The 14,125-nt window shown below is 40.5% G+C and overlaps 1 protein-coding gene across 7 annotated transcripts in view; it reads left to right on the plus strand.

The window, feature by feature from the left end:
• LOC146327035 (glutamate receptor 3) overlaps positions 1 to 14,125 on the plus strand; it is a 119,350-nt gene that overhangs the window by 30,650 nt on the left and 74,575 nt on the right. For all 7 annotated transcript variants that reach the window (XR_014770623.1, XM_084719417.1, XM_084719416.1 and 4 more), the window contains exon 3: positions 6,037 to 6,276. Coding sequence is in view for 6 of the 7 variants with exons in the window: in XM_084719417.1 (XP_084575543.1) it covers positions 6,037 to 6,276 (240 nt within the window). In the remaining variant the exon portion in view is untranslated. The remainder of the gene's footprint in view (positions 1 to 6,036; positions 6,277 to 14,125) is intronic.

A 14,125-nucleotide genomic window follows, 5' to 3' on the forward strand; every position in this document is an offset into this window, starting at 1 on the left:
TGACTTTTTATAAATTTATTCAATCAACATTTCATGGGTTTAAAATGGCTAAAACTTCACCCGCTGTTTTAAAATCACGGGGTTGACTGTTGACTTCTAATTGGAGTGGGTGGCCTACCCCCACAGTTCCTGCTCTTGAGTAGGAGTATGTAAAACAGCACTCATTTTCAAGCATAGGTTTATCGAGACTTCTTGTTCACAGGATTCTAGACTATTTTTTGCTAACCTTCTGCTCAGTATTTTTCCATTTTTGCCATTCTGACAGCTTTAGAAGTTCTATTAGATTGCAACAGCACTGTACTGACACCCCCTGGCAGACAGACACGCTGGAAAGAGCAGCATCTCTGAGAAGCTAGCATTAGTGCAACTAGCTACAACACAGGTTCAACACTGTCCCTGTCAAAGCTCCAGCTGACTTTCTGTTTCCGCAGACACAGGGAGTCTGATAGCAGCTGCCTGTGGTTGGTTAGTTCTGTCTTCTGACTTCAGTCTGTCTCTCTGGTCCAGTGTCTCATTACCGGACAAGTAGCGACGAAGCCACACCCATTGCAGTGGTAGTCCTGTGCACCCCAGCGCATCCTGCTCCTCAACAACTCACCCTCTTTTTTAGCATTTTTTAAAATTGCGCAATGGGTGGATTAGGCTCAGGCCTGGCAGCGCAGTTACACTGAAAAAATAGCTGTGAAAATTTACTGTTTCAGTAAATATACCAAAATATCCTCCCTCCATTACCTTTTTCTCAAGTGTTTGCCACATCTGAGGGATCATTGCAAAAATGTGTTCATGTATATATTTTGTATATTTTCTATTATATTGTGTATAAAGAATATTGGCTGATCATAATTGTTTTTCTCCCTCATATTTAGAGTGGATTTTCCCTCCAAAAAAATCTAAATCAGTCAGGCAGTGTGCAGCTGTTGTGGCAAGGTGACTTGAGGGACAGAGTTGCAGAGTTACTGGCAGATCTGGTGCAGTGAGACAGTACGTGCCCCTGAAACAGAACGGGTCATTCTTTGTCTAGAACATCCTTCTGAACCTCACTGCCATGGGATAACCTACCTGCAGCTCAGAACGCTCTTGGACGGTGTAGCTCATGGGATCCCTGCAACATGCTTCCCTTTCCACTGCAATAAGGTGCCGACCCTGAAAATGTTGCTTCACAAAGACACTGTATCGCTAACGGGGGCAAGATGAGAGCTCAACAGGGGACAGCACGGGGGAGGGATGGGAGCGAGACGAGGAGGGTGTGTGTGGACATATCTGTTATTGAAGCTTGGGCTTGCTCAAAGCTCAACCTAATAAGCAGAGGACAGCTGAGCAGAGAGAAAGAGGCTGCCAGATCTGGTCCCCACGGATAGGTTCTGTGTCAGTACTGGCCCAAATTAAGAGGGAGTGCAAAGAAAACTGGGCCTCGACGAGGGGCTGGAACTCCTACTGGCTCCCATTCAGTCAGGGAGATTGCACCACTCACCCTGCAGCACTTACCCACAATACTGCTGTCCATCTGTTGATTCACTTATCAGGAAGGAGTAGTGGGTGTGTGCGTGCATGCTTATATGTCTGCATGCATGCGCGTGGCTTTGCCTGTGTGTGCTGCAGAGAATGGATGCTTATACCATGGGAGAGGTGTCTGTACCAGGACAGATAGGGAGGGAATAGAATTAAAAAGGATGAGGCAAATCCCACCAGTGACTAGATCTCTCATTCACACAGCAATTGTACTTAAGAGCCGTGGACGTGAGCACTGTCATGTTGTCCTCTGAGTGTCTGAAGTGTTTGCACATACTGTAGCTACGTTTTTGACAAAGACAGCAGTCAGAAAAAGAAAGAAAAAAATCAGGGCTATTGCATGTGTATACTTGTGTGTGATTGCATCTTCTGCTTGATTAGGACAAAGGCGAAAATGCAAACTGTCATGTCGGCGATGAATTGTTTCTTGTTTGGCATCAGTAACCTCAGAGAAAATGTCCTTATTTAAACAAGGGTCTAAGCTACGTCTGGTGCATCCTCCTGTTGGAATTGAGTGAGTATCCGTCAGCCAATCAGGAGCAAATATTTAACACAGCCATTACACAAGATTAGATAGAGCCTTCCCTCCTGTCATCCAAGCATTGTACCGGAATACTGGAAAATATTTACGGATGTTAAGAATGCTTGATTACCCAGCGGGAACACTTGAGAGTCAATCAGAATAAGTGAACAGCCATTCATGATAGGGTAGCAAGGCAAAACACATCTGTAGCTGCAAACGTTGGTTTACACATTAATGGCGTCTGACTGAATGGAAGTCGCTCCTGCTTGACAATTTACGCTGTCCCACTAGAGTGCATGTTGAATACACAAACAAATGGAAATGTTTTTTTTTCCTCTGAAGAAATGTCATCAGATGCACACACTGATAAAAAAAAACCTTGTATTACTGAGATGTTCATTCCCTGAAGTGGTTGTTATAGATTTGTTACAGTGAAAGACATTCAAATTATTGTGTAAGTATTTATTTTCTTTTACCTTTGGTCGCCACAGATAGTAATTTCACTGAACAGCAACTAGTATTTGTGCAGCTCGTCGAAATGGTGTTTTTTCCCCTCAAAAGTGGACCACAATTTTTGTTGAAATGTGACCTCTGTGTAAGGCAGAGTGCGGCATCTTGCCATACTTTTGTCTGGGTAAGTTGTCACACTGTGCTGGGTAAAATGCCACGTAATATTTTTCAACAAATATGAACATGTATAAAAGTAGAGGCTTTACACACAGTTAAAAGACTGATTTATTTAGACAGATGTTTCGTGTATTATTAATATTTTCCAGCGTTACCTGCTTGACTGCCCCAAGCTGTATGTCAGGAGGTGTGCTGCCATTGTTGGTCTTTTGTTTGTAATTTTGAACAATTTTATCATTTTCCTTACTTCTTATTTTTTCAATGAAAAGTTGTTGTTGTTATTTTTTTTTAATTAAGGGCTTACCATGAACCCTTTTGCATCTTTCAACTATTTTGCCAAATCTTTCCAAACAATTTAATAACTAATAATACTTTGTAAAGCAGTATATCAACATACACATTATTGTTTAAATGATGCTTAGCAACCACCACCTTTCGGCTGTGGGCGGCTGGAGAGGCAATTGTTACCCCTGAAATCTGATGTGTGCTGCTCCTTTATTCTCATGTATGATTGGCTATCTGTCCAGAGAGATGTGGGACCTTAGTTTGAACCAACTGTTATACTGGCGATCAGCTATAAATGTGCCATTGTTTTCTTTTGTATGTAGCCGACTTTAAGGTGTATTTACTTTATTGATCGTTTTAGAACACAGGTAATAATGAGATGTTAGTTGTAAATAATTAATCTTAATAATAAAACAGCTTCATGGTGGTAAGATAAGGATAGAGGTAGAATGGAGACACAATTTCTTTTTTAGGACTAGAAACCTAAAGATACTTTAATGTTAGTTATTGAAATAGATATGAGAAGTGTAAATTAATGCTAATGCGATGCATGTATATGTGTGCATACACACATAATTCATGCCACCTCTGCATAAGTCAGTGCCCAACTTGTGCCACCTCAGTCAAAAAGTCTGGAAATCTTTGTGTGACAAGATGCCCCACTCTCCCCCATTCTGTGACAACAAAAATACACCAAGCATGTATCTGCGACTGACATCGTAGCATCCACAAAAACAGACTTTGAGGGTTTAAGTTCATTGAAAGTGAACCTGCGTTCACTTTTCACTCGAGGCAGACAGAGTTGTCTTTTTCAGCTCTTTTCGTAGGAGGTAACAGAAGCAGCGAGAGAAAAGCAGCGGCAGCGCTCACAGCTGCTGTGACTGCCGCAGTGAGTCGTTGACTGAGGGAGCAGAGTGATAACTGGTGGGAGCTCCTGGTGGGAGCAGGAGACCTTCGGTGAATGCTGTGACGTTTCTATCCTTTGGCTGCCACTTTCCTACCAACAAAAAACACACACTGTTCTCGCTGCTTGAATTTCCGCCTGCAGGACTTTTGCTGACATGCTATCATAATACAGGCCGCATTTAGCAGAGCCGATCACTTTCTGATGCTGTCTTTTTGTGCATTATGTATTAACATGCATTTCTCTTATCCAGATGCAGATAATGAATGTTAATAGCAGGTGTAAATGGGATTTTATATTATGATCACTAGGGACCATAGAGTATCGTTTAGGGCTTGTGGTGATCTTTTCTTCATTATTAATTAGACTGCTGATTATTTTCTCAATTAAAGGAGCACGCCACTGATTTAGCAAAGACTCAAAATAGACAATAAAAAGAATGATCAAAATCAAAGAAGCAGAAGCTGAGATATCTGGACTTTTAATCCTTAGTGTAGGTCAAATCCTGCACTTCCCTTCATGCAGCTTGATGCTGTCTTTTGTTAGACCCTTCCTGGTTCGTAAAGACCTATAAATAAATATCTGTCAAACTCCACATCCCAAACTTGTAACACAGGACCTTTAATTTTGTTGTCCCAATCTGAGATACCTCTGGTGACATTATTTGGGTTATTTTTTCAGTTTTTGTAAAAAAGAAGGCATTATTCAGGCTGAGTAGTACCCCTTGCTTGTGAAAAACGTCCACCACACATCATCATATTGCTCATTTTCTGCCCAAACTGCAAAAAGATTCACTTTACTGGGCCAATACAAAACCTGAGTTGCAGTAAGAATACCAAAACATTACTTTACTGGATATCATACCTTGAGAAATATAAACACATTTTTATAGAAAACACTTTTTTTTTCATTTAATAAAAGATTCAACAAGTTTGATTGATATCTTAGAAAGCCTGGAAGGTGAGAGTTGATAGTCAGAAAATTCTATGGGTCTGCTCCGATTTTTCTGGGTTGACCGGTAGTTGTTAGTTAAAGGCAATAGTCAACTAGTTGTGTTTTATTTAATAATTTTAGTATATATATCTTTTTAGTGCATGAAACAAGGTGCCTGTTACAATACTGTAATGATTCTGAATGTGTCTGAACAACCAGCAGCAGAGTGAACATTTTGTTAATTTATTTAAACACACAAGTCTCATTGTTCAAAACACGGGAACACATATCTTCCAACGTCAGAAGAACAAATACTCATGGACTTTCCAACACGAGGGATGATGTATGCTTGCTAATTAACTTGTTGTAACACGTTACAAACTTGTTACAGAGCTCCTAAACTGATTCATGGCTCCTGTCCCCACCTGATTCCACCTTGTCCTCTTCGTCGCTGAAGTCAAAGTCTTGTACTTCAATCCAGTAACGTTACTGTATTCCCGGCCGTCAAATCGGTCTCTGTCAGTCTTGGAGTCTGTCCCAGTCTAATCAGACAGCTAACTGAGCTAATTGGCAGTTACAGCACAGTTAGCAGCAGTGTGCAGATGACTTCATTGTTACAAGAGAAAGGGTCCGTATTACAACAAACCAACGGACAAATGAAAATGTGGTCTTCTCACTGACCAACGCTATAGTGGGGCAGCCCTATCATTTTGATCGTCAGTTATTAATTTGAGTCATTTTTCAAAATGAAAATTTGTCATAAATGACAGCAAAGTGAATGTTTTGTGGTTTTGGACTGATGGTCAGATAAACGAAGTAATTTGAAGTTGGTTGCAGTTGGTGGAGCCTGAGCTGTCAGTTTCTCCTCCATTTCCTGTCTATCTGCAGATTTACTGTGAAAATAAAGGCACTAAAAGACCAAAAACACCCAAAAAAAAGGAAACAAGGCTATGAAACTGACCAGTCAGAATATTTCAGTTGATATGCTATTATTCATATTCATATTCGTATTTCATGTGCTTGCTGTTATTTTTACAGGATATGCAGTATTATAAATGCGTCATCTTACTTTTGGGGTCATTTAGAATCACATGGACACTTATTTGTCGGGTCATGTGGGTCAAACAACCCAATCGATGTGTTTCTGCTTGAAGTGATGAGTCACACATTTTCTGAATGTGCATACACTTTTTTTTTTTTTTTGCTGAGTAACATCTTAACATTCGTGTCCTCTTGCCCTCTGCTGTCCCCGCAGTTTGCTCCCAGTTCTCCCGCGGAGTGTACGCCATCTTCGGATTCTACGACAAGAAGTCCATGAACACCTTGACCTCGTTCTGCGGCGCTCTGCACACCTCCTTTGTCACGCCCAGTTACCCCACCGATAATGAGGTGCAGTTCGTCATACAGATGCGCCCCGCCCTCCGGGGTGCCGTCCTCAGCCTGCTCTCTCACTACAAGTGGCAGAAGTTCGTCTACCTCTACGACACCGAGCGAGGTAGGTGACAGCGCGGGCCTTGACTCGGAGCTGAGAGCTTGAATTACAGCGAGGGACCACAGGAAATGTTACAGTGACTCAGAATAGCAGCTGAACACCAGGGTTAGCAGAGGATAGATTTACCCTGTAATACTTTATGAAAGCCCTGTAAATGCTTGAACTGTTAACACTGCACTATTTTATACAGTAGTTTGGTGTTATGTAAATGTGAAATAAATTCACAAGCAGCTCATAACACTTATAAGAACACATTACACTTGAAGAAACTGCGTATCTTATGAGCTATAACCTCTGGATTCCTCTAACAGTTGGCTGCTTGGTGTCAGTTAATCTTCTGTTTAATCATGTTGTTGATATTGGCTCGTCTTTCATCTGAAATGAGGTATGTCACAGCTGCTGCTAAAATGTTTTCTACAGAAAACAGAGTCTCTGCCTGCCTGTGGGGGCTGCTTATTGTGTTCATCAATGAGGTGTTTTGTGTAGTTCCCAGATTGCGTTGCATTGTTGACAATAGACAGTGGTTTAATGCAGCAGCGTGCCGCGTGTATGACGACCTGACAACATAGCGAAGTGTTCATTTCTGGGTGTTCTAATGTCAAATGAGAAAATGAGCTCATTATCTCTCAATAGAATAATGATCGCCTCCTCCCACAGAAACTTCAATTTGTTCTAACAGCACCTGAGCAGGAGGGAAGGATGTGACAGACAAAGTGACAATATTTCTTCCTCTTTGTTTGCAATATGGCTGAAAAGTATATCATGATGGTGAAGTTACATACTGTTTGATATTGCTAATTTATTGATCATGCAGGTCGTGACTGATGCCATGTTGTTTACTTCAAAGGGTGCATGCAGCTTAGGTGACAAAGTAAGCTTTACTGGTCTTATTCAGGACGATATTCCTTTGCAGTTTACGTGCAACAGTGTTCTGATAGTTGTTCATCCATCCATCCATAATAAACTTATCTCCTGATTCGATACTATCATGATTCTTGGGTGCTAATTCGATATCTATTGCAATTTGTAATTACTGTGATTCAACATTATGATTTATTGAGATTTTTGTTTGTTTTCTTAACACTTCATATTTCCAAAAATAATGCATATCAGAAGTCAGTCAGTTTTTCTGACATCTATTTCAGCAGCATCATATCTACACTGCATATAAAAGTAGTAAATAAATTTGAGAAGAAAAGAAAATAGTGAATAAAAGGTTGAATAAAATAAGCTATTAGATGTTAGATGAATTAAGCCCCCGCAAACGTCACATACAAAATTTTACTTTGAAATTGTGTGTTTTGAGTTTGAGTTTGGACCCTTTCCGGTTGCTGTAGTAATAGGGGCTAGCAATGTGATGTCAGAAGCTATTAACAACTACTATATGCCTGAAAGTATGAGCACACGTGTAATTTTATGTTGAGAATGTAATTGCTACACAGTCCTCCTAAACTGTCCATAGAAGTTTGAATTTTCTGTGTTTATTTGCTCATAATCGAAAGGCTCTGACCTCCAGATATGCTTCAAGCCACCGGTCTTCTCTGCAGCGTGCTGTGGCTCTTTATTTCTGGTCCATCCTCACACCCCCACCTCTCTGTGCCTTGCTTTGAGGCAGACTATGAAGTGTGCTTTAGTGCAGAGTCCTGTGTCTCTGGGTCTCCAGGCTTGTAGGGTCCAGAGCTGAGGGCCTTAATCCTCCACACAGCCTGCAGATAATATGTGGTTAATTAGGGTCACTCTGACTAGAACACTCATTGGATCTTCCCTGAGGATGCGAGCAACCCACACGTCCTTCAGCACAACCAATACTGCCCAGCCACCGGTCCCCCATCCCTCTGCTTTTCCTCTTCTGTCTGGCAAGTGAGACTGTCTGGGGCACAGTTGGATACATAGCGGAGGTGGGGAAGAGAGCCTGAAATATAAACACAGAAGAGGTGTTGAGTGATGACAAACAGACATATACTTTTAAAGAGAGAAAAGGCTGACAGAGGGCAAAAGAGGGAGGGGAAGCGAGAGGGAGGAGGAAACAAAACACCAATTGAGTCCAGCAATTAAGGCAACAGCAGGCGTGTGTGATTTACACCCTGTTACCTGTGTACAGACAATTCCCTGTGTACTGTACATCCCCGTGCTGAGGCCCATGCCAAGCCACTTTTACCTCTCTCCTTACTGCCAGTGGTGTAAGACGATCCCTTATTAGCGGGAGGACATTGGCCCCAGGAGGGGATTAAAGTCGTTTATTGATGCACTCCATCCAGCACTTTGGGGGGCTTTGACACTTGGCTCATCAAGCAGACAGATGTGTCAGAGAGCCTCTACCTCTGCTTATCAGGTAGTGCAGCTCCCCTGGCAATATGGACACTGACTGCTGGCTAAACCAGGAGGAGTGACAAGGGAAAATAGTCTTCAAGGGTGAATGTTTTTTTTTACCCTCTGGCCAAAAAGCAAAAGCAAAAGTGACAGACAACTGCTTTCATTTGTATTATTTTGAGTTATTTATTTATTTTAGGGGTTTCCAACCTTTTATGGCTAGTATACCATTACAGCCCTGTCAGAGGAGCTCGAGCACCCCTTCATTGAAGCCTCTTGTCACGTTCCGAATGTGTTTATTAAAGGCAAACTCTACAGGATTTTCCCAAGAAACAATGCATAGACTTATACAAAAATAATCCCTCTCAATCATCACCCACGACCCACCAGAAGTGCGGTGTTGCCTGCATCCACAGAGACCCCGTCCTACGCCTATAGCTTCTTATTTTCTCATTATTTTGCTGTGGTCGGGTCACTTTACCAACCCAAAGCATCAGTATTTTGATGTCCAGGGAATGAGACTCAACCGTCAACTATCTTTCTGGTGCGTTTACTCACAGCAGCTGACAAATACTGCTTATTCTACCCATAAGTATTGCAACATTAAAATGAATATTGTTTACAGTAGCGTTTTTCAATACTGTTTCAATATTTGCAATTGAATTATTAATGTTTAGAGTGGTTTTGTCAAGATCACTTATAAATACCAACTGGAGTGTCAGATGCAGACCTCTCAACCATTTATCCATTACTTTTAGCTAACTTTTTCTCTAATATGTTAAGCTAAATAACTATTCATCTACTAGTTATAACTATTTAATTTAAAATGATTGTTTATCCACGACTTTTAGCTTCATGTTTCAAACTGTTTAATTCAACTAGTTATCCATCAGTTTCATACTGTTTCTAAATTATTTTATCAAACTAGTTGAATCATCTATTACTTTTAGCTAACGCAGCTATTTTGATTTTTCTGTTGCCCATTAAAGGACCAGAGTGTAGGATTCAGTGGCACAGTGCAGATTACAAAGACTTCATTTCACTGTCACCTTCTAAGCATGGAGGGGGACCAACATCAGCAGCAAAACTAGCAAAATGCAAAAGACCATATCTAGAGCCAGTGTTTGGTTTGTCCATTCTGGGCTACTGTAGAAGCTAGTAGCTTACTGGTTACTGTGGCAATCATTTTTTTAAAGATCAGCATCATACCAGTTCGTTTTGGATTTTTATTTTCCTTTCAAACACAAATGCATCAATATATATCCTTAATATAATGTATATCTACTCCACAATCTCTCCATGTAGTCTCTCACAACTGCACAAATATACCCCGGGGTACGAGTATGGCCTGGATGGGAATCACTGATCTACTGAACTCTTTGTTCAGCTGCAGTGATGCTGCTTTGGGTCGCCTACTTTAGAGTCAATAAGTGATCATTGTGTTGCAGTCCATTGTGTCATTGCTCCACTGTGATTTTCTTGTGTTAGCATTGTTTGAAACAAGAAAAGCCACTCAGTGATCTCTGACCTTTTATGTAAATAATCTGTACACAATACATCCCTGTACGCAGCTGGTTCTGACAGGTTTCCAATTTTGCTGTGTAAATAAACAGCGAGTGAGCAACCAAACCCAAATGACAACGACCCTCTGCTCAAGATGTGCGTCTTGAAGCACCTGTTGAGATGAATTATTTTCTTCAGTGCCTTTTTGCATTTTGATTCGGGTTTGATAAAAGCATTGATCATCCGCAGCACTGGAAGCAACTTTATAATTATTCTCCAAACTCTTCTATTAGGAGGGAAAATACATCTAACCGAGTTCCACCAAGAGGTTTTATTCAGTCAATAGAAAAGATTAATTACAACCACACTATTCATTTGGCTATGTTATTGGGCTGGCAAAAAAATGCTTTTAGGCCTTAGTGCGGTGCTTTCAGTCGGAGAGTAATGGTCCATATGCGTCGCGCTCAGATGTATTGTAGGAAAATGGAAGTAAATTTGTACCCTAAATGCCAATATCAGACAGCTGTTTGAAAGCCGACGCTATGATGAAGGAACTGCACTGGAAGCGAATGGAGCCTCCGTAGGCAGTGTTATACCAGCTTAATGAGTGGCTACTCTTCTTTTATCTGATGTAATATATTGACAGGGTATGTGTGTGTGTGTGTGTTAAAACATGTGGGTAGAGAGAGATGAAAGAGCCAAGCAGATCTTACCACTCATTCTTCTGAATCACCCCCAAACATCACATGTGGCTGACCAGGAAAAAAAAAAAAAAAACTGACAATCCCTGCAACACTCCTTCAACCAAATCCTCTGTTTTCCCACTGCTTAGCTCTCCCCAACAGTGAATATTGTTTTTTCTGTCCTTTCAGTTTGCATCAGCGGGCGATTTTCCCCCTAAAACTCTCGAGCTGTATAGGCTGAAGGTAGATGGATCTTGCCCTTTCTGTTCTGGCGGTCAGGTATGGGCAGATAATTGCCAGGTCTGTGCAGCAGAGACAGATGATTACAGGCTTTATTGTCTCTCCCAGGCACAATCAACCCTGATTCAGCAATCTCACCTCTACTTGATTTATGAGTCGCTCTCTCTTTCCCTCTCTCTCTCTTTCTATACCATACCGCTCCCTTATATGCTTTTAGCTTTCTCTTATGTCCCTTCTTCTCAAGCATCGATGTGTGAGCTAGCTGTGACTGTAGTAGTGCAGCTGTCACAACTTTTCCTGGAGTGCAAAGTAGTCAAGAAAAGATGAATTATTGAACAACCACGGGTGGTTTTTACAGTATGTAGTTTACATTAGTAGTAGCAGGTTCATCACTGAAAATTTGGACAAATTGAAGGTTCCATTCATCCTGTGGCCCTTTCTGCATGTGGTCCCCTCACTCCTCCCCTTTTTTCTATCTATCTCAAGCTCCAAAATAAATGCACAAGGAGACAAAACAACAACAGATGTCCCTGGTTGAAAACTGTCTCTGGGTGACTTAAAATGAGAGCCCTGTAAAAAGGGGTCATAAATATGTACAGTGGCTACATACATGTTATTGTGCTAAAAGACGAGGCTAAAGCTAATATGTCCCAAAGAAAAAGTCAGAATCGGCAGATGATACATGTGAATGGTATAGAAATAAGAACACAGCATGTTGTATTGCAGTGCAGAGCTGGTTAGGCACAAAATAGTAGGGCTATTGGTAAGCAGAAGGCCGATTGCAACAAACCTGACCAAGTTAATAACTGACTGACTGATCAATAACTACGTAGTCTTTGTGACTGAATTGTGAATACAGATTTTGTGTTTTCAGTCTGATTTGATTTGGTTTTGTGGAGATCTGTGGTAAAACCCAGAGCAGACATTTTAAGTTTTCATTCTTTTGTGATTGTGAACTGGACTGGACTTAACTGTTTTGGGGTTGTGGCAAAAACAAAATGCCCTCTTTCCAAAGTGGATTGAACTCTGAGATGTCTTTTAAATGCAGCCAATACACAAAGTATCAAAATCGTTATGGTGAAGGAAAAAAATTCAGTTCAACTCAGTATCAGAAAATCTCAGTTAAACAGACAATGTTATTTGATTCTCACATAACTGTGTTTGGCTGTTCAACTTACATATTTGTTTGTGGTTTCAAGGAATGTATTTTCACTTTTAAAGTTACCTTGTAGGATGTGTCTGGTAAACATCCGTCTGAGGTTACACTGCTGGGATTGCTGGATTGTCAGCCTCAGCGTATCCAATAAAGAGCAGAACAGAGCGGCTAATGTTAAAATCAACCCTAAACTCGATTAGCATCCAGGTCCAGCTTCCACTCATGGGTTAATACAACGTACTGTGGTGGATGTGCTGTTTATGAATGGGCATTTTCTTTAAATGTAACGTGCAACACCACAAACTATAACTGTGTTTAGATAGACATGACCCCCGTTGCTCTAAGCTAATTATCCAGATGTGCTAACATTTGCATCTTACATTAGAACAGATAATCCATTTCTTACTCATTTGATTTTAGTTTTGGAAAGGCTATAAACAGACAGAAATATCCAAACCCTAGTACCTAGTTACAGTTGCAACCCTATGACTGGACACTAGCTCTCTGGGGGAGGGTTTTAGCAAAGGATTGATTGTATGTATATACTTCCTTCATCGCTCCGCTGCCTGCATTATTTTTATTTTGTCAGTCTTGAGAAAATCCATTTCACCTTGAACTAAGCAGCAAGACAAAAAAATAAAACAATGTGGATGAAGATATAAATATGACTGATTGAGTCCTCTGACAGAGTAAAAGCACTTATATCTTCCATTGACATTTTGTGAATACCAATCTGCAGAGAGCAATGCCTGTGATATTTTGTGGTAAGACCTGGAGCTGCTACCTCTTTATTTCCATGATGGTGTTATGAGACACAGGATTTTAGCCTGTCTGGCCTGCTGTCGTCTCTTTCCATCATTTCCTCTGCCAATCAATATTCTGAATGCGATATAGTTGGGAGGAAAACGATCCAACACGTAGCTGCTGCACAAAAAGCACAGAGCCATTTACTTTTATCATTTAACTGCTGACAGTTGAAACTACGGTTGAAATAGTGTTCGATGTCGTAGCCTCATTATAGCACCGGGAAGTCAAATGTTCTTTGAACACAAATCTGCCAGGTGGAAGCTGTTTTTTTGGTATTCGGTCCAAAAATAACTCCAGGGCATTTCTTTCATTCACTCTGTCAATATTTTGCAATGACCTCAACTGCAGCAGAGTCAATTCAGCAAACTTATCTGGAACAATAACGCACACGTACTGTATTGATCATTAGAGGTTGCTGCTGTGTTTGTAACCACAAAGGGAACAGCTTATTAGAAAATATGCAGATATGTGCAAATTCTGACCTACTATATGGTCTCTAAAGTGTATGCAGGCATTTATTCTGTATTTATTTAAGTCAATTGTGTGTCGCATTTATTGTTAAAGGTCTTAAAATGTCAATATTATAATACTTACAACAGAAAAAAACTAGAAAATAAGTTTTTAATGTTGCTTTACACAGGAAGAAGTTAAACTACACCGAACCTCAAGAGAAATATATTTACTTTCTAAAGAAAAAGTTAGTTGCTCCTTCATTATCACGCAGGCAGCTCTCTCTCAGACAACAGTCTGAACATAAACCTAAATCAAATATGCCAATTTGGCTTTTTCACGGTGGAAGCAATGATGCGCTTCTGTTGTTTTTAAAACACAAATAAACTGATAAAAATAATTTCTCCTTCATGCTAAGAAATTTAATTATGTAAATGTGGCGTTCCTTTCTCTTAAGGTCAGATATATGTTTGCAGTGGTTAAAAGTTTAGTGGCATCTAAAAGTGAGACAGTAAACACCTCAGCTCAAACTCTCACAAGATAGAAATTATATCGGGGGCCGCCTCATGTTTTTAGACTTACACTTAGTTATTTGACAGAACAACACAAAACAAATTTATTAGAAATATATTAGACACATTTTAAAAAATTTTGCACCATGTCAACACAGAATAGCCATGCAGAGCGAGCCAGTTTCCACCAT

The sequence above is a fragment of the Lutjanus erythropterus genome, chromosome 5, assembly GCF_056507025.1.
Source record: "Lutjanus erythropterus isolate fLutEry1 chromosome 5, fLutEry1.hap2, whole genome shotgun sequence".
Taxonomy (NCBI): Eukaryota; Metazoa; Chordata; class Actinopteri; order Lutjaniformes; family Lutjanidae; genus Lutjanus; species Lutjanus erythropterus.